Source organism: Corvus brachyrhynchos, unplaced genomic scaffold (genome assembly GCF_000691975.1).
Source record: "Corvus brachyrhynchos isolate BGI_N302 unplaced genomic scaffold, ASM69197v1 scaffold19, whole genome shotgun sequence".
NCBI classification, from domain to species: Eukaryota; Metazoa; Chordata; class Aves; order Passeriformes; family Corvidae; genus Corvus; species Corvus brachyrhynchos.
The window spans coordinates 3,315,012-3,339,922 of NW_008246061.1; the positions used below are offsets into that span (position 1 = coordinate 3,315,012).

At 48.7% G+C, this 24,911-nt stretch overlaps 1 protein-coding gene across 5 annotated transcripts in view; it reads right to left on the minus strand.

Moving 5' to 3' along the window:
- AIFM3 (apoptosis inducing factor, mitochondria associated 3) overlaps nucleotides 1-24,455 on the minus strand; it is a 45,671-nt gene extending 21,216 nt beyond the window's left edge. For 2 of the 5 annotated variants that reach the window (XR_001865948.1, XM_017746519.1), the window contains exons 1-6: nucleotides 24,253-24,454; nucleotides 16,679-16,892; nucleotides 3,555-3,664; nucleotides 2,838-2,947; nucleotides 1,770-1,814; nucleotides 495-591 (exon numbers count right to left, since the gene is read on the minus strand). Coding sequence is in view for 4 of the 5 variants with exons in the window: in XM_017746519.1 (XP_017602008.1) it covers nucleotides 495-591; nucleotides 1,770-1,814; nucleotides 2,838-2,947; nucleotides 3,555-3,664; nucleotides 16,679-16,892; nucleotides 24,253-24,283 (607 nt within the window). In the remaining variant the exon portion in view is untranslated. Of the gene's footprint in view, nucleotides 1-494; nucleotides 592-1,769; nucleotides 1,815-2,837; nucleotides 2,948-3,554; nucleotides 3,665-16,678; nucleotides 16,893-24,252 lie in introns of all 5 variants that reach the window. The other 3 variants (XM_008642940.2, XM_008642938.2, XM_017746518.1) reach the window with 2 other exon arrangements.
- Nucleotides 24,456-24,911: the final 456 nt, after the last annotated feature.

Consider the following 24,911-nt stretch of genomic DNA (forward strand, 5'->3'; position numbering starts at 1 on the left):
AGGGAAAGGGCTTGGCAGCTTTGTTATTTTTGGCAGGCATCTGGTATTTCCTGGGAAGGTGGAAGAAGTTCTCTTCAGAGAAGCACCATGAGGTAAGAACTCTGGAGCTGCAATGGGATGAGATGGTAATGTGCAAGGTCCAAGAGAAAAAGGTGTATCAACATCACAGGGACTTGAAAAGACTTTGCACTCATCATCCATGGAAATCAGGGGTTGCTGATGTAACTGGGAAGGGAGTAGCAGGAAGAGGGTTCAAGGTTCACTCCAAAGCATGGCAGCAGGGAACTACAAAGCTCCACAGACTGGACCACAGGGCACCTTTGGATCATCAGCATGTAAGACAAAAAGGTTCAGGAAGACCCTCTGGTCTGACCCTTTTCACAGGGAGGAACGCAGGACAGGTGACAGAGGGTGCAGGGAGCACAGACACCCCCTCCCTGCATCCCTGCCTGGGAGGGGACACACATGGTGGTCCCAGCACGTGCCACCCTTACCTGCACCAATGATCAGCACGTTGGTGCTGCTCAGGTTGTAGTTGCTCAAGGAGATGCACTTTGCCATCATCTTTGTCCTCCTCTGTGTCTGAAGAGCCTGTGTCACCACCAAGAAGAAGAAAAGTAATTGCCTTTACTCAACATTACCCTGGGCAGCCAGGCAGGGATGGGGACAACTGCAGTAGTGCCATAAACCAGTTTGGATAGGAAAGGAACAACCACACCCTTGTACTGAACAAGGACCAAACCCCTGCTCATCCAAATACCATTCCAATGTCCAGTGCACTACCCCTTACAAGGTATAAAAGAAAAATAAATCCATCATCTTCTGCAAAGCCATCCAGTTACTCAGAGGCGGGGTGGTGGTGGGGCAATAGGAAAAGCAGGTTTGTCCTTGTGCAATTCTGCACCAAAGGTGAGACAAGAATGAAGAAGCTCTGTCAGGAATTTTATCCTGAACCTGAGCAGAGCTTGTACATCTGATAACCAAAGTTGATGGACTTGTCCAATCCACCAGAGCACAGCCATGGAGCTGTGCCAGTGTAGCCCTGCTGCACAGACTCCCTGTTCTCAGGCATTACAGGCCAAAATCTGTTCCTGGTAGAGCAAATAGACTCAGTTTCCCCTCATCACATCCCCAGATCAGCTGAAGTGCTGCCATTCAGGTGACGTCTCTGGATCTAACCCAAGTGCTACAAGGGCCCGCTGGGGCTCTGAGCCACTGGATTTGCACATGCACACATACAACCATGCATCAAAAGAAGGCTTTTCCTGGAAAGAAAGATGGCAGTGGCCTGAATGGGCTTCATTCTGCAACCCATCAGGGCATAAGAGCCCTTTCTACCCCTGTGTCAGTTTCCTCTCCAGCAGGAGCTGAGGTGTGGGCTCAAGAGGGAGCACAGGTGGCCTCTGTCATCACCATGTCTCATTCAGACAAGGCCAAAAGGCTGGTGGAAGAGGCCTCTTTCCATGGGCCAACTAAATTAAAAGTTGCTCTACACTTAAGGAAACATAGGACAAGTGCAGGACAAACACCTGTAGGACCTGAAAGTATGAAGAGCCCAGGCCAGGTGTCCAGCAGCTGTAGGGAGGCTGTGTGGGAGGGGGACACAACACCTCTGCCCTGCTCCACTTGTACCTCCATATAAACTGGATACTCACAGATCCCTCTGCCCAGGCCACAGGATCAAAGACAAGCATTTCCCCCCACCCCTATGAACATACAGCAAAAACTGAAAGCATTTGCCTTGAATTTTGATGTCAGTGGCCCCTTACCTGCTTGCTTGCTCGGATGTATACCTTCTCCTTCTCAATCTTCACCTGAGGGTGACAGAACAGTGCTGGTTTGCAGGGCAACAAGGCCTCCTCTGGGCAACAGCTAAGGAATGAGGGGGAGTGGCACCGGGTCACTTGTAGGAGCAGCTCAGGCCATGGCAGGGCTCATCCTAGCTTGAGGCTGTGGGATCTCCTGCCTCATATCAACCATGCACCAATGCTCAGTGTACAACATGATTTCTATCCCAGGCTTACGTATGGTTTCTCATTCCCACCTCACTCCTGCTCCAGATACCTCCTAGACTGGACACTCCCAGGTTCCCAGGAGGTGTCTGATGCCTGTGGGTAGAGGAGCTGCAGGGAGGAAGGAGCTGGATGAGGAGCTGCTCTCCACTTGCAACACCAGCACATGCTTGGAAAATGTTTGGTCCATGCCATAGAATGTTGCTTATCCCAATAAAAATAGTCATCTTGTGAGTGACACCAAGCTGAGTGGTGTGGCTGATGCTCTAGAGGGAAGGGATCCATGCAGAGGAATGTGGGCAGGCTGGAGAAGTGGCCCAATGGGAACTTCTTGAGGTTCAACAAGGCCAAATGCAAGGTGCTGCACCAGGGTGATATCCTGATAAGGGATAATTCACCTTATCAGTCCAGACTAGGGGATGAAGGAATCGAGAGCAGCCCTGAGGAGGACTGGGATTGTTCAGCCAGGAGAAGAGAAGGCTCCAGGGAGACCTCAGAGCCACTTCCAGTGCCTTAAGGGGCTCCAAGAGAGCAGGAGAATGACTTTGGACAAGGGCCTGCGGTGGCAGGACAAGGGGGAATGGCTTCCCACTGCCAGAGGGCAGGGTTAGATGGGCTATTGGGAAGAAATTCTTCCTGTAAGGGTGGGGAGACCCTGGCAGAGGTCCAGGCCAGGTTGGAGTGGGCTTAAAGCAACCTGGTCTAGTGGAAGGTGTCCCTGCCCATGGCAGGGCGTAGAATGAGATGGGCTTTAAGGTCCCTTCCAACTCAGACCATCCCATGATTCTGTGGTTTCCTCTGCTGCTGCAAGGACAAGGATCTCACCTGGAACCTGGGTAAACTATCCAAGCTGGGAAAGTCCTCGATGTCACCTGTGCTGATATTGAAGCAAGCTCCATGCCAGGGACAGCGGACTCTTCCTTTGGACAAAATCCCTGCAGAGAACATGGTACAGCAGTGCCAGCAGTGCCCAGTGGACACTCAGAAGGATGCTTCCCTGTCTTTCCCAGGATCCCACCTTCAGCAAAGTGCCCTCCTAACCCCAGTTTTGGTGGCCCATCAATACACAGCCAGGCCAGCACTGCCTACTGCCATTGTTTAGGCTCAGGGCAGAGACCTGCCTGAAGCCTGTGTTGAGAAAGTGCCAGAATGCATACTTTTAGGTGCCAAGATGGGAAACCACTGCACCTCATCCCACTTCAGTCAATAACATGAGCAACATTATTTTTGCTACTGAAAGGATTCCATCAGCCCAAAGAGAATCCTCTTTTCCTCCATGAGAAGAAGCTCCAGCCTTCTGAAAAAAGTGATCTTCTGAAGAAGAAGTGATCAGCAGTGGTGGCTGCAAACCAGAGCTGGCAAAGTGCTCTGGGGAGTTTTGTGCAACTCCAGCTTGCTGCCCATGCCTTCCCCAGCCAGAAGATGCCCAGGTGATGCTGAGTGTGCAGTACAGCACTGCTCCATGCTTGGCACCATAGTCAGGGGGCTGTCCTTTGCCCTGTAATGCCCTTGGTTGCTCTCCAGGACATGATGCAGACTGACCTTTGACCAGCGGAGCCCCATAGTGGGGACACTTATGTCCCACGGCGTGGAACTCGCCACTCTCCTTGATGAGCAGAGCCTTCCCGCAGCCCAGGTCCACTTCCCGCATCCTGGGGAGGAGGAATATGGAAACAGATGGCAGGGAATCCACCTCACAGCAGATGCCTTCACTCCAACCTACAATCCAGCCCTAGTCCCACCAGGCTCCCTTTCTCCTTCAACTTGCTCACTACTGGCTTCAAGTGACTACAGGTGTGGGTCATTCCTTGTCACCAAGCCAGCTTTGGAGGTGGCTCTGCTGTCCCAGCCTGGGGCACATCCAAGCCAGGCCATTGAGTGGCAGCATCTAATTTATTCATCATTGTGCCAAGAGGTGGCTCAAAGCACCTCCCCAGCTGCTGGGGAAGCTAGTAGTGGGAGCAAGAAACCAAACTGGTTTTACTGCGACATCAGCTCCCCTCCTGGCCCCAGCAGCTCAGCAGGCCCCTGCTGGGCTTGTGTTCAGTCTTTCAAACAAAACATAACATCTCCCAGAGCTGAAAACCAGGAGAGGTGACTCTGAACCTTGGGCTCTGCCTCCCACACCTCAGGGGTTTTTACTCTGGTCCTGGCCATGCCCCAGAGTCACTTTTCCTGATAAATCCCTCAGGACAGCAGACACCTGTGTGTGACCTTCCTGATGTTTTCCTCAGCTGTTTTTGCAGAATGGAGCTCACACAGCGACCTTCCACCGGCACCAGGTTCCTGGCCCCTGCTCTGCTGGGTTCAGCTCTGCTCTGCAGAGGAGCCAGCAAACCTCAAGCCATTCCTATGAAGGGGTTCAGGTTCTCTTTGAAATCTCCCAGTTGCTCACAGAACAAGGGGGAATGGTCTTAAACTAAAAGAGGATCAGTTTAGATTACATATAAGAAATAAGTTTTACAATGAGAGCGGCATTGTAGCAGGATGCTCTGCCTGAATGAGGTAAGACAACTCAAACAATACCCAGTTTTGCAAAGCTGTCAGTGGTGAACTGAGATGGGGTGTCATGCTGCTTTTGGTCTTGAATTATGCTAAATCCAGTCTGACTCATCAACCTCAAAGTTAAACATTCTGATAGAAAGAGGAAGATGGGGCAGATATGGTAAAGTATCCTTACGTAAAAATGCTAAGCTGGCACAGCTGGCTTGCAGATATCTGACTGACAATGACTTTTTACTCTAAAAGTCCTGTCCCACTTACAAACAACAAGTTCTTCTAACATATCCCTTCTTGGAGTGTGTGTGGAGTTTCCTCCCTGGCGTGGGGATGCCCTTCAAGGTCACTCCTCAAGACTAAGCAAAGGAGATTTTCCCGTGGTCGTTGGTCTGGGTGAGTGACATCAATCTCTATTTCATAGTTGTGGTGTTTTTCTAGCTTTAATATAATTATTTGAGTATACTCTACTTTACTCTACTCTACTATTAGTTTTAGCTTTTATTCTGTATAGTGAATAATTCTGATTAAGATCTTTCTGTCTAATCATTTACCATAATAAAGCATTCATTTTTATACAAATATATGTGTTTTGCCATCCTTATCCCTGCAGGACAAAGTTGTAGAAAGGTTCAATCACACCTTTGTCATTCCTTAGACTTAAACCATTGGCAATTAGGGCTAGGATTGGATCTAGCCACACCCAGGCTCCTCTTGGAGAAGGAGTTTAGAAAGCCAGGGGGTCCTTTCTGCACCTCCTAACTCAACAAAAGCTTCTCTCACAAACTTTGTCTGAAGCTCCCACTCCACCTGTGACAAATTGACATAGTCAGCAGGATGGCAAATAATTTTGAGAAAGAGACAAAAGGTTTAACAGAGTATTTACAGCGGCAGAGGACATCCATTGACACTGATAATCTTTGGTCAGTGAACATCTGGTATGAGTGGGAAAGGATACAAGAGAAATTAAATAAAAAATGGGGATCACAGGAAGATAAAAAAGGAAGAGGTATCTTGTCACATACTTGGATTATGCTTAAATGCTGCATGGCAATGCAGAGAACAAATTATAACAGACACTAATAATCTGAGAGATGAAATAAAAGAAAAGACAGAAAACATGTACAACTGTCTTTACAGTATCAAAATTACCAATTTAAGCAACAGTTAAAATAATTCAAGGAAAAGACAAAAGCCTTGGAAGAAAAATTAAAACTGACATCATAAAAAGCCCCCAGTGTTGAAAAAATGTGAAAATAGTATCGCCTGAAGATTGGGATGGTGATTTTTGGGAAAGCCCTGATGAAAATGCTGATGAGGGAGAATGGAACTCGGATGAAACAACTGAACCTCCACCTCCTAGAGAGAAAGAGGTTCCAGATTTAAAAATGAGACATAAAATTAAGACCAAAGTGTCCAAACAACCCCAAGAAGGTCAGAGGAGGAACACGAACAGAACTACGCCCTGGGACCCCCTGCAACTGGCAAATCTACAGGAAAAAATATGGAAGAAAACCAGGGGAGTCAGAAACCGAGTATTTGTGGAGAGTGAGTCTCTCTGGGGAAGCTAGAATATTACTGAATGGAACTCAAGCAAAGGGATACTGGGAGCCAGGAGTCTTATTAAATCTGGGACCTGAGCCTGCCAATCAAACCCATTCAATAACCAGCGGGGCTGCATATTGGGCAGGAGGAATAAAAGTTATGGAAAGAGGAGAACCAGCTTCCATACCCATACGGTCACCTAATGAAATCTCTGCTGCTGTTACAAAGGCATCTTTGATGTGAAAACGGAAACATCCCAATCTCCGCAGAGGTGGGTCCTAGTATATTAAGACTTCTATTGAGAGGAACCCCTGCAATGATAGAAATTTATTTAGTGGGGTGATGAGATGGAATTAGAAGAGATGTAATGCATAACGAAGCTTTACAAGATCCCCAGGCAATTATCCCCATATATACGTGGGCAAAATTCTTGCATGGTTTGGAAACCAGAGAAGGAAAATTAGCTGGGAAAACCATTCTGGAGAGCAAACTCAGGCTATTGAGAGGAGCCTAAAAACTTAAATGCAGATACCTCCAGAATGCTGGGTGAAGACTTTTAAACATACCCCACTCGAGAGAAACAGAAAATCAAAACACTGATCACTTCCAGGAAGAGTAAAAGGAGCTGTAGAGGATGGCAGTGACCTTAGGGGTTCCCTGTGATGCCCTTGGGGGACAGTCCAATGCAGGATAGCAGACTTAGTCAAAGTGGTGGAGGATGGGGGGAACACAAGTAGCAGAAAGCCTCCACAGGAAACGCCCTCCCCCCCACCCTTTTGAGTTAACAGAAAAACAAAAGGAAAAAAATACTAAGCTCTGGGTGAACTTTGGGCCTTCTCACCCAGCACATTATGACCTATCAATGGTCTGATAAAGATGGGCCCCATATCTACTTACCAGTGGGACCTAGAAAACAACATTACTACAGGAGCCCAAATATCTCCAATCACCCCCACAGATGCTGAAAAAATAAATTTAAGTTTTAAAAGAAAGAGAGTCCATCTAACAGGATTCAAAGGACAAAGTATTACATGTTACACTGTCAAAGTACGTTTATGGTTACCTGGGGGAAAAATGAATGACCTCACACACATTTGCAATCACAGATCATGAAGAAAACATTTTAGGATATGATATCCTTAAAATTGCAATTGCTCAACAGGAATGTTTGCTCATCCAGACCCACAAAAACTCCACATAATAAATTTTCTGGAAAAAAATAGAAAATTAATCTATTAAAAATTAGGACAAAGGGGTATTATATTTAGGACACATACCCCATATAATTCTCCTGTTTGGCCAGTGGGGAAACCAGACACGAGCTGGAGCTTAATGATTGATTATCGGTGGCTGAATGCCAACATGGGACGACTCATCCCAAACATTGCCAGTCTCAGTGCCACCCTACAAGCAGCTACACATGAATGGATGGCAGTTCTAGATGTAAAAGACGTCTTCTTCATGGTTCCATTTCAGGATACTGGAGAAGTCATACTCCTGGATTTTCTACAGAGCAAGACCACTGTATGCATTAATGAGCAAAAGCCAGACTTGGGAGAGTGGCTTGGTAGTCACAAAAGGCTTTACAAATGCTAATAGAGGAGTTAAAAATATATTCATCACTTGGGGCAGTTCATTCCAATGATCCTATAATAGCTGAATGGGTTTTGCTGAACATGGGACTTACTGTAACATGTTCCAGAAAGGCCCACACAGACCTATACAACCATTAGGGTTCAGTTCTGCAGTATTAAAAGATATTGAGAAGAGATACACTGACTGGGAAAAGGGATTATTATCTCTGACCTGAGCTTTTAAACAAGTAGAAAAAATTCAACAGCACCAATCTGTGCTAATCCAAAGACCTTTCAACCTGCCAGCCAGTACTAAGAAGGGCTGTGCTCCACGAGGTGGAATTGCACAAAGACCAACAGCACACAAATGGTGTGCACATGTCTCAGGAGTCACAGGTCAGATGGATATAACTGAAGGGCCAAAACCTGCAAAATTACAGATAGCCATGATCCCAGATATGCTGGCTTTGCAACAGCTACATAAGCCTAGTGCTGTACTTGATGTTCCTGCAGTTATGTCATACTCTGAAGTTAAGGATCTCTGGTTCACTGATGCCTCAGCCAAACCCATTGATGGTAAATGGAAGTACAGAGCAGTTACCAAGGGAACGTCATGAACCGTCATGCCAGGGGAGGCTCAGGCTGGATATCAGGGAAAGGTTCTTCCCCCAGAGGGTGCTGGGCACTGCCCAGGCTCCCCAGGGAATGGGCACGGCCCCGAGGCTGCCAGAGCTCCAGGAGTGTTTGGATAACACTCCCAGGCACAAAGTGGGATTGTTGGGGTGTCTTGCGCAGGGCTGAGAGTTGGACTGGATGATCCTTGTGAGTCCCTTCCAGCTCAGAATATTCTATGATTCTACAGATGCGCTTCTGAGCAATCTTGTGTAGTGGAAGGTGTCCCTGCCCATGGCAGAGGGTTGGACCAGATGGCCTTTAATAGCCCCTTCCAACCCAAACCATTCTGATTCAATGATTCCATGGTGTGGTACCTTGGATCAAAGCATGATTAGCACAGCAAGAATTGTTTACAACACTGAGCTTGGCAGGTTTTAGGCTCACTGGGCCACACATGCCTCCTTGACCAGCTAAGCCAGGATGAGATTCAGCCCCATCCTGGCCAAAAGTATCTTACTGCTGATCATGCACCTTGTTTGCAAGCCAGAAAGAGCTACTGAGCACACCCATCTGCTGAATGAGTGATTGATGATGCCACTAGCACTGAAAAGTAGCATTTTGTAAAATCCTTTCTACCACCCTTGGGTTGTCCAAAGGGTGCTCCATAGCCCTCTGTCCCAGCAGGGATAAACTGAGCAATACACACCTCTGCACTGGCTGCATGCAGGTGAATTTGCCCACAGCATCTCCCAAGCATGTAGGGATATTGTGCCTCCTCCTCGGTGCCCAGTCACTCTGGCTCTGCCTGCTGCAGGCTGGCTGGGCACAGGCTCTGCATTGCAGTTTCAACACATGCTTATATTTGCTGGAGTTCCCATGCCCTGCCGACTGTGTACAGACTGGGCTCATGTGGGTAGCCATGTTACACCCGTCAGTGGCACTATCCACTGGAACATGGGTCTTTCAACCATCCATCATTCCCAGGAGGCTGCTCATTGATCCTCTCTGCAGGCTGGAGATTGGGGTGCAGAAGGCTGCAGCACTGAGGCCTCCACTCCTCCACCTGCCCAGACCTTGGCCAAAGGCATTTCCACAGCTTTACAGAGCATTGCTGAGTGACACTGATGTTGCTCTGCACTGAGCATGCGTTTACTCTCTGCCCTCTCACAGTACCTCCGCCAGGTCGACCAGACCTTCCTCTCAGCATATCCTGTCTCTTCTCACCTCTCGGATGCTCTCTTTCCAACCAACAGCCCCGACATACCCTGTGCAATCCATGGTCTTGCCTGAGACACCTCTTTCCAATGCAACTACCAGCAGAACTTCCCCAGAGCAGAGTCTTCCAGCTTACCATGGAGGAAAGTGAGAGTTGAGGAGAGAGCCCTCATTTTGCATGGAGCTGCACAGGGAGCACAGAGCTGCTGTTCCCTGGAGCCAGAAAACCTATCCCTACACAGCTTGATGTTTATCTGGAAATCCTAGTTGCTCCCATTGTATGAAGAGGACCATCTCTACAGCTATCCCAGAACATTGCCTTTGTGGTGCCAAGCACATCACCCACTTGCTCAAGGAAGTCAATGGCCATGTGTGATTCCGGAATGCTATTCATGCACACCAGGTTTCAGGGTCTCAGAAGAATGGGACAGACTTTGCATGCTCATTCTTTCTCAGATAACATCCCAACTCTATCCCGTTACTTGCCCCCAGGCTACACTGACACTTGCCCCACCCTGCTTCGAAGCCATGGAGATGAGAATGGGGCTCAGCCCACCAGCACTCCTGTTACAACCTCAAACCCACCTCAAGCCAGACTTTGGGCAAGTGCTTCACCTGCATCAACTGTCCAGTGACAAATGCTCAATTTCCCAATTTCCTTTCCACCTTGGGCGAAAACCAGCAGAGTTCACCATGCCTGCCCTTTGCCCCAGTAATTCGGCCACCTTGCTCCTCAGAGATGCAGCTCTGCTCCCTCCCCGAGTAGGACACTTGGAGCTCTTCCCTCCACACAAGGGGAACGGAGCAGTACAAGTCCTGCTGCATTCCTCAGCTGATAAAACCTGTTCAATGGCAACCATAACTGCCTGGGAAGATATGATAAGATAAGTTAAAGAATTTACAGCTTACCCAAGGAGCTGTGTGAGCTGAGAGAGTCAAAAACAAGACCTGGTGTCTTCCAGCCAGCACACAGCCACCTGCAAGGCTCCCATCCTGCACTCACTCCAGAGTGATCCAGAGACTGATTTACACTGCCCTGCACCCTGCTAAGCTGTTTACTCAGTTGGGAATTTGTTCTGTTGTCCCACCCCACTCCCCACTTGGGAAGCACCAGCTAAATCTCAGCTCTGGCCTGCAAAGGACCTTTGCTCGAGAGCTGTGGGAACACTGGGGGCTGTTTTCTGTTCCTCCAGTTAGCCTGCTGGGAGGCTGGCTGGGTACAGTTGCATCAGGTTATCCCTCCAGTATCTTTCTGGATCTCAGTTCTGCTGAGGCCATGCTGGTAGCAGAAAGACAGAAAAGTTGGGCAGAAAGCACACCCTGTGCTTGCAGACTCCACTAATGCAAGGCAGTGGTGCCTGAAGCCTCATGCCAGAACCCTGCACTGCTGCCATGCCCACACACACCCCTGCCCAGCCCACTCCTTGGGAGAATCATCTTGGAAAATCCCTCTGCCTACCAGCATGAGGGGACTCCTCTGGCTTGGCCCATTGCTTACATGAGCTGTGGGACCCTGACACAGCACTCCTATCTTGACCTGGACTCAGCCTGCTGGAAAACAGCTATTCTAAACCTAAAATGTCTGAGTGTTGGTATGTCACACTCGTAGCATGTTGCAGCAGCTGATGCACATGGGACTGGCTCCCCCACCGATGCCAGTTCCTAGCCCTGTCTTTAGCTGAGGAGTTCCCTACTATGGCCACCTGCAGCCATATTATGTTCTCACAGGCTGCAGCCAGCTCCTCCTCACCTTCCCTGCAGCCACAAGAGCTCTCCAAATCTTTTCATCTATCATACTCCCTGCTCCCCAGTCAATCTAGCTATTCACACAATCACAGGGTGGTTTATATGGCAAAGGATCTTAAAGACCCTATCATTCTACCCCATCTTCTACAGACCAGGTGAGGCTGCATCTTGACCCTGGAACAGAACCCTCCCTGTGCAACCAGTATTTCCCAAGACAGTCTCCCCCTTTTGCTTCACTCCACCTTCAAGGCAATTCCGGTTACTGCCTGTGCTCTGCCCTGCTCCTCTCCAGCCCTGCTGCCACTGCTCACCTGTACAGGTGGCAGTAGGTGACCCACACCTCCACATGTCAAATCTCCTTGAGGGATATGTTGTATTTCTCTGTTCCTCTGCATCACCTACCAAATGCACCCACATCCTTGAGCAAAAACAATCCCACAGATGGGATTTTGTCTTTTCTTGAGGCAGAATGGATCCAAACTGACTTCCTTAACACATTCTTCACATGCACCATGGGGACTTTATCCCTTTCTACAGTACATGGAGGTTTTGATTGGGCAGGGCCAGCTCGATTGGTGGAGCCTCTGGCATTAACTGACAATGCGGCTTTCACTAAACATAGATCTCAGTGTCTAAAGGTCCCACCACCCACTGATTTCAATGTAGTTTTTAACAGTGCATTGCACCATTCCACTTTCCCAGGGGCTGGGGCATGACAGGGAATATGGTACACCCACTCAATACCTTGTTCAGTGTTTATAAACCCAGCTCCTCCGAACCTTAACAGAGCCCAGGTGTTTATAAGGCTAATTTTAAAATGAGTCCCATTGTCTGACTCAATTCTTTCAGTGCTGCCATGTTGCCACAGGACTTGTTTCTCAAGGCCCAGAATGGTGTTCCAGGCAGTGGTATAAGGCATGGGGTACATCTTCAGCCATCCAGTCATGCCTTCTACCATTGTCAGCACATAACGCTTGCCTTGGCAGCAGGTTTGCAGCATGTGGTGCAGTCAATCTGCCAGGCCTCCCCATACTTATATTTAGACCACCACCCCCCAGACCACAGGAGCTTTACCCACCTGGCCTTCTTGATCGCAGTGCACTTTTTACAAACGTGGATTACCCAGGATATAGTGTCCATGGTTAAGTCCACCCCTCATTCATGAGGCCATGTTGCATCTTTTCCTTGATGGCCTGAGGTGTTATGGGCCCACTGAGACAGAAATAATTCACCCTTATGATGCTAGTCCATACCTACCTGAGACACTTTAATCTTGGCAGCTCAATCCACCTGTCCATTGTTGCGACACTCTTCAGTGCCTGACTCTTATGGACATATGCATCCACAGGCTTTGACAGCCAACTCCTCTGCCCAGGCAGCGATGTCTTGCCACAGTTCAGCAGCCCAGATTGGTTTCTCTCTGTGCTGCTAGTTGGTCTTCTTCCATCACTCCAGCCACCCCCACAGAGCATCTGCCACCATCCACAAGTCAGTGTAGAGGTAGAGAGTTGGCCTTTTCCTCTCATTCAGCAATATCCAAAGCCAGCTGGACAGCTTTCAACTCTGCAACCTGACTCAATCCAGCTTGTCCCTCAATACCTTCTGCCACTCACCATGTAGGGCCCCATACGGCAGCTTTCCATTTTCAATGTATCCCTGCAATAAGGCAGGAACTGTCAGTGAGGAGAGCACTTTGCTTTTCATTTTCAGGTAGCTGATTATATGGGTGGGGCCTCCTCAGCACATGTCACCTTCTCCTCCTCCTCTTCTGATGGCAGTCTGAAATTTTCACCTTAGGGCCAGTTCCTGATGATTTCCAAGATCCCAGGGCAATTGGGGTTTCCTGTCCGAGCCCGCTGTGTGATCAGACCAATCCACTTACTCCAGGTAACATCAGTGGCATGATGTATGGCAGGAACTTTCCCTTTGAACACCCAGCCCAGCACTGATAGTTGGGGTGCCAGAAGGAGCTGTGCTTCAGTGCCAATCACTTCTGAAGGAGATCAAACCCCTTAACAAGCTGCCAGTATCTCTTTTTCATTTGGGGCGTAACAGGCCTCAGATCCTCTGTATACCTGACTCCAGAACCCCAGGGATTGCCCTCGAGTCTCCCCAGGCACCTTCTGCCAGAGGCTCCAGAAGGACCATTCTTCCTGGCTGTGGTGTAGAGCACATTTTTCTTACCCTGTCCTATCCTGACTGGCCCAAGGACTACTGCATCAACAATCTCCTGTTTAATTTGTTGCAAAGCTTCTTGTTCTTCAAGACCCCATTTTAAATCATTCTTCTCCCATGTCACATGATAGAGAGGGCTGACAATCTGACTGTACTCTGGAATATGAATCTTCCAAAAACCCACAACTCCTAGGAAAGCCTGTGTCTCCTTCTTGTTGGCTGGTGGGGACAAAGCTGCTAATTTTTTGGCCACATCCATTGGAATCTGACATCCTTGAGAGAATACCTTTCCCTCACACTTGACAGGAGCCACTTCCAGAGGTGAGAGTTTCTGTCCTCTTCCCAATCCCCTTGTCAGTGCCCACATCCCAGGGCAGGGATCCCAGTTCCTTGGTTTTGCTACCATCTAGTTCCATAGTGTGGGCCATGATATCCCAGCAGTGGAGCAGCCAGATCACATGGGGCACTCCTGACTGGCAGCTGAAGTGTTTTTGGATATCTCACAACTCACACGGGGATAGGGACCAGGAGATTGTCTCTGGCCCTGCCTCTTCCTCCTGTTGTGAGGGCCCTGCTTCCTCTTCATCCCTCACTAAGAGAGCTGATTTTTGCCTTGGATGTCTTCTTCCATAGAGGGGCAAGTGCTCCTGGCATGGGCTGTTCCTCTGGTTCAGCTGCAGTTGGAGTACCCATGGTGCCTGTTGCTCTGCTTTCCTCCTCCTCTCCCTGAGGGTGCTGTCTAGTATGGAGCACTGTCTGATAAATAGTAGCCAGGGCCCAACACATTGCGTAACTTTGCACCTCTCTGGAATTGCCACAGCATTTTTCTTTCAAATATTCCCCCACTTTATCAGGATCCTGTAGTTGCTATGGGGTGAACTTCCAATCCACTGGAGCAGAACAGTCCTTCAAAAGCTCTCCCATTTTCTGCCACATTCCATGCCACTCATGACTATCCAGCCTTGGTGCAGATCTCTGAATGACCTTCCTAAAAGTCTCTTTTGTAACTCTAAACATGGTATGGACCACACTGAGGAGACCTGGAAGACTTAGCAACAAGAACATGCTTTCCTTGATATCCAGGGGAAATTCAAAATCCTGAAAAGCTGTTATAACAGCTGTTATAACAGGCCTGAAGGAGGAAAAGGGGGTGAAAAACTGGGGAAAATCATCCTCCCCTGTTCTCCCCACAGACTGGGTATGATTATTAATGGCCTCCTGTTACAGTGGGGATACTGTAACACGATGTACCAAACAAGGAGGCTGTGGAAAAGAAATATATATGGACCGATTCTTGATAGATGTTTCAGAGATGTTGATTTCTCTAGCCACATGGCCGGAGGTTGCCGAGGAACTGTCCTAGTCACGGGACCGAGGGTCCTTGCCCGCGCAGGGACACACAAAACAACCAATGGGGAGCGAGGCTGACCAGGGGCTGGAGAAACCCCGTCTCTCCCCCCTCAGGGCCCCTCTCCCAGGGCTACATGGTGGGGGGGATGGACTCTGACAGACTCCCAGAGGCAGCACCCCAGGACAAGGCAGGAGATCAGCACTGAATACACATCCCAAATGGCCCTGATTGTCCTCAATGTTACAAGGTCATAAACCGATATGTCACAGTGCACCACAGAACGATCCTGACCCCCCTCCCTGCTCTCAAAAGGAGCACTGTGATGGGCACAGAGAGTATACATGAAAATATAGACAGGGTGAGGTACCACACCCATGTGAACAGACCAAGCAATGTTGTGGCCAGTTGCTCTGTACCTAATACAACAAATGCTTAGATCAAATTTGTTTCCAACCCTCTCTGGCCAGATCTGTTGTTACCTCAACCCTTCCCGTTCCATACTGGGTGTCAAATACAGCTGCTGTGGTTTAGGAATGGAATTCCCCATTTTAGCGCCCCCACTAAAACCATGCTGCTGCTCACTCTCCCTCCCCACCCCACCTGTGGGTGGCTGGAGGAGAACTGGAGGCACAAAAGGCAAAGATCACAGGCTGAGATAACAATTTACTGGAAACAGCAATGAGATAAGAAAACCAACAGTAACAGCAACAATATTAATAACACAAGTGTACAAAAGAGAGAGTGAGTCACACGCCAAAATGCTCACCCAGAGCTCAGAGCTCACCACCCCACTCCCTGTGGCTCGGAACCAGCATTACCCCACTGTACTGTGCCCCACATTCTGTCCCCCACAGCTACTCAACCAGAGGGAACCACTTCTCCCCACAAGAGACTCCCTTCCCCCACCCGTGGCAATGAGATGAGGTTGTACAGAACAACCTCCTGGTTCCGGCCATGCACCTCCTGGCTACTGCAAAAATTAACCCTGTCCTGGTTGGAACCAGGATATAAGCCAAGCAACCTCAACTGCTCCACATCATGTGAAGATTTAATCCAACAGAGTCCAGCGCATCCCTTCGTAGAATGGTCTAATACATAAATTCCCATTGCAATGAAAAAAACCCAGTTTATTCCTGGATGAACTTACCTAATAAAATGAATTTATGGCCCATGAAGCCCCTTAAGTTTAGCGCAAAGTAGCCCATACCACACAGATTGTTCTTGGATACTATCACAGGTAATATTTCAATTTAAAGGAAACAGCTGCCAGACTCCTGTTCTGTCCCACATACCTTACATTGCTCTCTCACTGGAACAAAAGCTATTCCAAACTATTTTCTTTTACATAGAGATGGAGCCCACCCAAAATGTCAATGGAACCTGTACTTCTACCCCAGAAAAGAGGCACCGGCCTCTAAAGCACATTGACGGGACCGGCACTCTTTAGACTTCAGAAAATTAAATCAGGGCACTGAATATGCCCAGCTGAAGTGTGTTCTTATTTGCAAAAGATCTGAAAAGCTGCATCCTTAGTGAAAGAGCAAATTGGTGAGCTCAGCTGGAAGAGTCAGGCGCTGCAGACAGGATGGAGCACGACCTGCCTCATCAACTCCGCCCATGCGGTTCTCCTGCTGTTTTGTAAAACCACTAAGGCTATAAATTTATAAGAAAATGTCTAGGTTGGTTAACGCAAGTTGAGTGGAGCCTCCTGAGAAATTCTGTTACAGAACATCACCTCTTTCTGAGACAAGTCCCAGTGTAGATCATGCAGGGAACAGCAGACCTTCTGGTAAAAAAGAGTTGTCACTTGTCCATGATGTAATTTTTTAAGATAAAAAAAAGTTTACTAAGTTAAATGATCATCTCCAACAACTCTAAATAACAAGACGGCATTCAGATTGGGTTAAAAGGTCTCTCAAGTTTTATCTGCAAAAAGTTTGGGCACTTACTGTCCATTTTCCAGGTCCTTCACGTGGCACACAGATGCTTCTACCACGTCCTTTGGGTTGTGGTAGGGGTTGCTGGCAATTGGATGCTCCTCAAGATGGTAGTGCCGGGCAGTCCCATTGACTTTGTAGATCAGAGGGCTGGCTTTCCCGTTGGGTGACATCTCCTCCTTGCTTCTCTCCTTCTCAGGTATCACAACTTCAATTTTGACTTCAACTGCAGGAATGAACCAAAATCTTTGTTAAAATGAAGCCAGAGGTTTTGCTGCTGTTCACTGTTCTATCTCTCCTTCCTTCCCTGAACTTGGAAACAGACATCAAAACAGATATTTTTTGTTGGCTTGACTTGGAAGTTAAAACATTTAACATCAAGCTTGGCTTGATTGCCTGAGTCCATTATTCCTCTGTTCTTTCTGTATCAGGCACTTTGCATTCATAAAGTACATATTGTTGAAAGTGGACATGAGTCATTGGTGCAAAACAACCTCACAGCTACAGTTCTTGTCCTGCTTAGCGGAAAACAGCTTCAGGCAGCTCCATATGAGACATGTCAAGGTCTCTGGGGCTCAGACAGACTTCAAAAACCCCTTTAATTGTTTGTAGGTAATGTTAACTGAAAGAGAAAGCCAACACTGCATGGTGCATAAAGCTGCTTCATTAGATGGAAACCAATTAATAAGGAACTAGAAACATCCAAAATTATTTCCACATGAAGTTTTGAGTGTAGAGTGATTCTTCAACAATAGGTTGAAGAGAGAAGCAAGGATGGTCCGTTTTTCTCATGTGTACACCAGTGAACAGGTCTGACAATAAATCATCCCTGTCATGGGGACCAGAGGACCGAGGGACACATGGGAGCAGGGCCAGTGGGGAGCAGAGGCGTTCTCCTCAGCCACCTGGCTGAGGACATGCAGAAGTTACTGTGAGGGTGGGGAGGCCCTGGCACAGGCTGCCCAGAGAAGCTGTGTCTGCCCCATCCCTGGAAGTGTCCAAGGCCAGGTTAGGCAGGGCTTGGAACAACCTGGGATAGTGGAAGGTGTCCCTGCCCACAGCAGGGGGTGGAACTGGATGAGCTTTAAGGCCTTCTCCAACCCAAATAATTCTGTCATTCTATGTTCATCCGAGCACCCTGAAGGGCAGCGCTCACCCACCCTCCCCACGGACCCACCCAGCTGCATCCCCACCCTCCACTCTATGGCCCAGGCTGGGCAAGCTGGGCACAGCAGCATCAGAAGCCACTGATGAGCTCTCACATCACAAAGTGGAACACATCACTTTATCTCCTAGGGACTTAATAAAGTTAGAGCCATTAATATTAATAATAAACGCCAGGGAGTTATATAGAGAGCCAGGGAAAAATGCCAGAGACTGGTGAAGTGTCTTGAGTACATGGGAAATCATTGAGCTTTCCCCATCATGAACAGGAAAATCTGTGCAGAAGATAAAAGTTACAGTTCACAAACTAAGCAGATTAAGGAAAGGCAGAGAAAGGGTAAAAACAAGCCCTTCAGTGAGGCTTGTGAATGACAAGGATGCTGAGTCTTCCCAGCCTCATCTATTGTCCCACACCTTTTATTGCAAGAATATTGAGAGAACGATGGAAGAATAAGTCAGGGAGAAGGTCATTCATTTTGGAAAGGAGAAAAGCAAGTGGCCATGGCCACCCAGGCCCTGGAGGCAGGCATCTGTCTCAGAAGTCCTGAAAGTTTCTGCTGTTAGTGCCAGCTCAGCAAGGCAAGGGATGTGTGGCTTTTTGCCAAAGTGCCAAACCCCTGTGCTCACCCGGGCAGGATTCACCAGGGGCAGTGACAGACAGATCCAGGAAAGTGATTTTCTGTGCATGCACACTGAACCAACAGAAAACATCACCTTCTGCTGTGCTCTAGCAGCTGTAGGAGTTAAGGCAAATGAACAGGGCCAGCACCATGCATTAAAAAAACCCACATTGCTATGAGCAAATCTGTTCCTAGATCTGTAGAGAAGCATCCCAGCTGCTGCAGGCACCCAGTGAAGAAGATGCTCTCCATCAGCACTACTTTCCTAGGGCATTGGGAGAAACAGACATGGATTTTTCAGGACAGAGTTAGGAAATATAATGTATACCCATTTATGCCACTCCCACTAAAATACTTTTGGCCCAAGAAACAGGAGGCTGATGTCATATGATTTCACAGCCAATCTGCAGAATATGTGGCTGTGCATCCTTGCAGCCAGACTGCAGAACCAGACCATGTTGCAGGATAAGACAAAGGTTGGGCAAAGCCAGTGGCTCTGAGCCCTAATGGTGAGGGGGATATGGACATCAGTGAATTCACCCTGAAGGGAACAGCTCCCATCTCTCACTTGGCTGATGCCCCAGGACTTTGTTTTCCAGAGCACATTTGGGTCAGGTGAGCACATGGAGTGCACACTGATTCACGGGCATATGAACCTGCAGGGATGAAGAGGGAGATGTAACTCTGAGCTTTTCCCTTCTTCCTCAGTCAGAAAAACATATGCAGGAAGCAGCAGGTCTCTGGCACTCAGCCATCCCCACTCAACACCCACCAACACTGCTGGACAAATGTCCAGAGGAAAAGAAAAAGAGTTATAAAATCTTCCCCCTTCTATTTCAGGCCCCACATTTCACCACTTGCCTCTGTGGGGGGCATATCCCACCTGCCTCTCAGCAAGCCTTTTTACCCCCATCTCCTCCTCCTTCTCATGCCTCTCAGCCCCACATGGGGTGTCCCTCTGGCCAGAAACCTGCATTCCCGAGGGATGATCCCTCCAGGAATCCAGGGCTAAGTAGCACCTGAGCTGATCCAGCAAACTTGTTCAGTTGCCATCAGGGAAAATCATATTTAAATGAAATATTTATAAACCCAAGTTTAATTCTGAGATCCGATTGGTTACAAAGGGGCTGGGGCCAGCGTGTTCCAGCTCTTTGACAGTCATATCCTATAACTGCTAGAAGAGGGTCTGGGCCTTAAAGCAAACTGTTTGGAAAGTTTTAGGCATGTGACTACAAATCTAGACAACCTCTCAGGAATATAGGTAGAGACATGGATATAAATATGGATATTGATATATAAATATGGGTATAAAGGTATAGGTATAGATGATATAGATAAAAATATAAATAGAGAGGTACATGTGCATAGGTATAGATGAGAGAAAGAAACAGAGATGTGCCTGTTTGTCCTGTGCCACCAACATCCCTTATACACGTGTGTGTATGTGTTTGTGTGAGTTCATGCACATATTTAAGATATCTCTATAGATACACACATACATAAATGAAGAACCAGAAGGCCAGAGCTGGAAATATTTTATAACAATATAGAAAAAAAGCAGAGGAACCAGCTGAGCATTAACAAGTGCTCATATCACACATCCACGTACACCTCAGCACTGCAAGCTCTCACGACCCAAAAATCCTGAGTCAGCTCCTCAAAGTCACAGAATCATTTAAAATACACTCTTGACAAGACTATAAATTTTGACACAATTTTTTTTCTCCCAGGTTTTCAGCCTTTAGGTCAAGCACTGCTGGGATCCTTCACATGCACTCAGGAACCATGTCCCAACCCCATTCATCACACTTGGCTCAGGTGTTGTTTTCCTATTGTGGTCATGATGTTCTTGTGCTTTGCCTTGATGTCATTCACATAAGCAGTCAGTCCTTAATATCCCATTACATCTCCTGTAAATTTATTCCTTCTCCATCACTATTCACAGCCTTGTGGAACAAGTTAAAGCCTCTGCTTGCTCTTGGAGAGGTACTTGAGACATGAGGCTGGAACTGTTGACATAAATCCCAGAGCAGGGTTCTGGCAGGTGACTGGGCTGCAGTGCAGGGTCACAGGCATTGTTTTTAAAAAAATAAGGCAATTAGATGCCCCAAGACTTCTTTATCACAGGATTGGTTCCCAGTATGGCTCAGAGCTCTTCTGGAGGCTAAATTTAAATTGTGGATATCAGGCCATTGTATCTCCAGGTCCCAGATAAAATAATAGAAACCAAGAAAACACTGAGTTAATATGGGAAGAGAGAATTGACATGAGCCAAGGGCTGACTTGAGCCAAAGGAAGTCTGGATAAGATGAAGATGCCTGGCCATAGGGGATGGAGGAGCTGAGCTGGCAAGGGGAGAGCAGTGTGTCTGCCTTCCCCAGCCCCAAAACCCTGCGATGCCTCAGGGTGTGCCGCTTCGGGGCTGCAGGCACAGGGCAGAGGAGCACTGAGGACAGGTAACAGTCTGGTGCAGGCTGTATGGTGCCAACAGCTTTGGGAGCAGTGGGAACCAGAAATGCATCAAGGGATGATGCTGGGGGGACCAGCAGGCACAGCCAGAAATCTCAGTTTACCCCAGCAGAGTTTATTTTCCCAAAGCCAGCACAGAGTAAATCCACCACCGTGGGACATGTTTGGGGTTCACTGTGCCCTGCCAGAACTGCACTCTCCACGTATTCCCTGGGCTCGCCCACTGTGCCTCAACTACAAGCCCCAATGACAGTAACATCAGGTGGTCTCAAAGAGACTCCAAACCATTTCTGCGGACCACTTCTCCCCTCCTTCCAAGGCCAGGCTGGAGGGGGCTTGGAGCAACCTGGTCTAGTGGAAGGTGTCCCTGCCCATGGCAGGGGGTTGAAACTACTTGGTCTTTACAGTCCCTTCCAGCCCAAACTGTTCTGTGATTCTATCATTCTATTAAAAATGACAGAGCCAATGACAAAACCACCATGTCAAACGTGCCTGGCTCTGCTCTCCCTCTCCAGATGCTCTGTCAGCAAATGCTACAGCCCAAAACCAGGAGGAAGGACCCCAAGGCTGGGGACAAGCTCAGAGCCAAGCTCAGGTCACACAGCCAACGGCACCCCCTCCAGCACCCTCCAGCATTCAGCATCCCTGGGAAGGGAGCACAGTCCCTGCTAAATGCATCCTCTGTGCAAGGGCAAAGCCCATGCCCAGACACCCCATGCACTGGGAAACTACTGCTCTGCCCCACCATCAAACACTGAGCCCAGCAGAACAAGAAGAATCACAATTATAGGTTTTGAAGCCACTCTCCCATACTCGGTGCAGAGACAGAGTTACCACAGCTCAGACAGAGCGGGCACACGATGGTTCCTGTCACCCAGTATCCTGACCTGGCTTCACTGCGGGAGTGGGTGCTGGGATACCACACAGGCTGCCAGCTGGCAGCTCATCCCCGATGCATCACACACCCAAGACAAACCCAAGGAGAAAATGATGCAGAGGTTGAGAACTGGGCCTTCAGAAGAGGATCCGGCATCACGGGACTGCAGCACTGGAGATAACAGCAGATTACTTCACTGTTTGAACATGAGCTCTTAATTAAACACTGAAATATCCAGTCGGGGATGGGTGCGGCAGCAGTAGCGAGACCTCAGGGCTTGCCAGCAGTACAGTCAGCACAGCTATTTAGGGATCCAGGACTCCACTCCCCAGAGTTCTTGTATCACTCATCTGCCCATCAAAAGGTGATATGTGTGCAGTGCCAAGGTTATCTTGAGGGTGTTCTGGGCAACTGAGGGTCTCTATTGGAATGAAGGCGATGGAGCAGCTAAGGACTTGTACATGTACATGTTCATGTACACCTTGAAAAAGTGTCTGAATCAATTCTGTTCACTTCAGGCTGCATCCAAAATATTCTCTTTATGTGGAAACAGCACGGATGGAGCAAATAGCTCTATTCTGTCCCTGCTTCTTATTTGGACAGGGAATAGGTGAATTCCTACAAATACTGAAGTCCAGTACTCAGCTCTAAGACTGTACAATTTCCATATGAAACCTCAGTGAAACCCTTTGCTTGAACAATCAGTATCCTCAAATGCCTCTGTTCACCTCCTTGCATTTGCAGGTTTTATAAGCCTGGGATGAAGCCCCACAGTCAGTGCTGAGCTACCCAGAGGCTGCAGAAGGCTTGTGTGAAGCCTTTGAAGACACTAATCCAAACCAGAGCTGAGAGAGGGAGGTGCACTGCAGGGTGGCATTTTCAGGCATTTGGCCCTGCTATGCAAATACAGCTCTTCACAAAAATCTGCACCTCAGGACAGATGCCTGCAGAGCACTGGTGTTCCAACACTGCTCCAAGATTGCACAGTTTTGCTGATGGGATACAAAATAAAGTGGAGCCGATAGCAGTGTTTGTCACAAGTTTAGTCAACAAAGGCATTTATTCCTGGATGTGTTTTTACTCTTCAAGCATTTCAAGGAAACATATAAATAGGGCTTTCACAGAGAAAACTTACAGGTCAAAGTGTCCAGTGCCATATTACCTTGGTGATGACCCATAACATAATCACAGTACAGGTCAAGGGCAGAAAACCGCCTTTATTTTCTCACTGTGCCTTGCATAAAGGCCAGGATCTCACTCCATGAATGTTCAGTGAGTCACAACTTCTTTAGCCCTTCTGACCTGTTGAGTCCTTCAGCCCAAAATCCCTCCTGCCTCAGGCAGTGAAGACAAATTGCCAAGAAAAGGTCCCCAAAAGACATCTTTCAACCCACAAAGGCTACACAGGGATGCTGACTAGTCTGATAGATCAGCACCATTACCTGATTCCACTTGCCCTGGGGCACAAGCAAGTAACAAGGACAAGGTCATCCTAAGCTCCCCCTGAGGTGGCCAAAACAAGCTGCAGGATGGAAGCTGGGGCCTCTCCTCCATGGCAGCTTTGGCAACACTGACAGGACCAGCCATCGCTCCCTGGGGTCCTGTGCTGGGGTCATGCAGGTGCTCCCAGGGGTGATGAGTGTGGGTGATCACGCAGTGCCTGCTCATGCCCAGCCTGCTCAGGACAAGGCTGAACCCTGACACTTCCACACCAGACCCCCATCAACCAGACAGTTTGCCTGGACAGGTGGCACCACAGTCCCTGCCCCTGCCCTTCCCACATACACCCAACCTTCCCCAAAACCATACAGAGCAGGGAGCCCATCCAGCCCAGCCACTGAAGGAATGTGTCAGCAAGGGGAGAATCCTTGATGGCCAGGTGTCTACAGCTGCTTTCCCCACCGAAAGCAGCACAGATGGACAAGCTTCACCAAGAAAATAAAATCCCAACAGCACAGCAGCCCCAGGATCTGGCCTGTGCCTTCCCAAGCCATTCCCTTCCCGCAGGGAAAAAAAATAAGGGCTGGCAAGTGAGTGACAAAGCTGTGGCAGAAGGAGGGTGCTGGAGCCCCACGTGTCTGTGCTGGGACAGCTGTCACCCAAACCTACACTGGGGCACGAGGCAGGCAACTCTGCTCCAGATCCGGCAGAAAGGTAGAAGCAGGAGGGTGGTGACGAACAAGGACATGGGACCCGGCAGAGCTGCGTCCCTCATGGTGCAGTCTGAGCTCCCCTCCCACTCCCCTCCCACCCCCCCACCACTCCCCTGGCACTGCTGCAACCCCCCACAGCTCCCTGCCTGGGAGTGAGAGCACTGAGGAATTTGGGGGGATTAAGAGCCCAGTAATCCTCCGTGCAGGAGCCAAGCATTAACATTCCCCCAGCCAGCGTCCACTGCTGACCTACTTCTCCCACGGGAACAGTGGGATGGGGGCCCGGCGTCGGAGGGCAGTCACCTGGTTTGGGCTTGGAGAAGCATCCTCCCATGGCGCCGGGCGGGACAGGCAGGGAGGGCGGGGGTGGGCAGGTCAGGGAGGGCACAGGCACATCCTCGCATGGTACGGGGCCAGCCCGCGTGTCCCGGCTCCGGCGTCGATCCCCACCTGCGTTGGGTAGAAAAGCTCCGTGAGAGCTGGTACGGCCGGAAGGCGGGAGCTGCAAGGAAGGGAAGCAAACCCGTGATAGCGCTGCCGCTTGTGCCCACAGCTGCCAGCAGCCCTGCAGGCACACACTGTGGGCACCCCAGTGATCCGAGGGACACGGGGACAGCGTGCTGCTGGGGTCACCGTGGTGGGAGACAGTGCTAAATTCAGTTATGAAGTTTATAAATTCAATCATCAAAGTTAATTGGAAAAACCCTCATATCGTTTATGGCCAGATTTTAATATCTTCCCAAAGCCCTGCCTTTGGGAATTAAAGCTCTAAGCACACAGGTCACAGCCCAAATACAATGACTGAACCATAAATACATTTCAGTTGGGGTTTTTATGTTGTTATTAGAAGATGGAAAAAAAGAAGTCTGCTTTATTGCACAGTCCTGCAAGTTCCCCTATACCAGTTATGCTCATGCAGAAATGCCATTGGCTCAGGAACAATTAATTATTTAGAGAAAGGG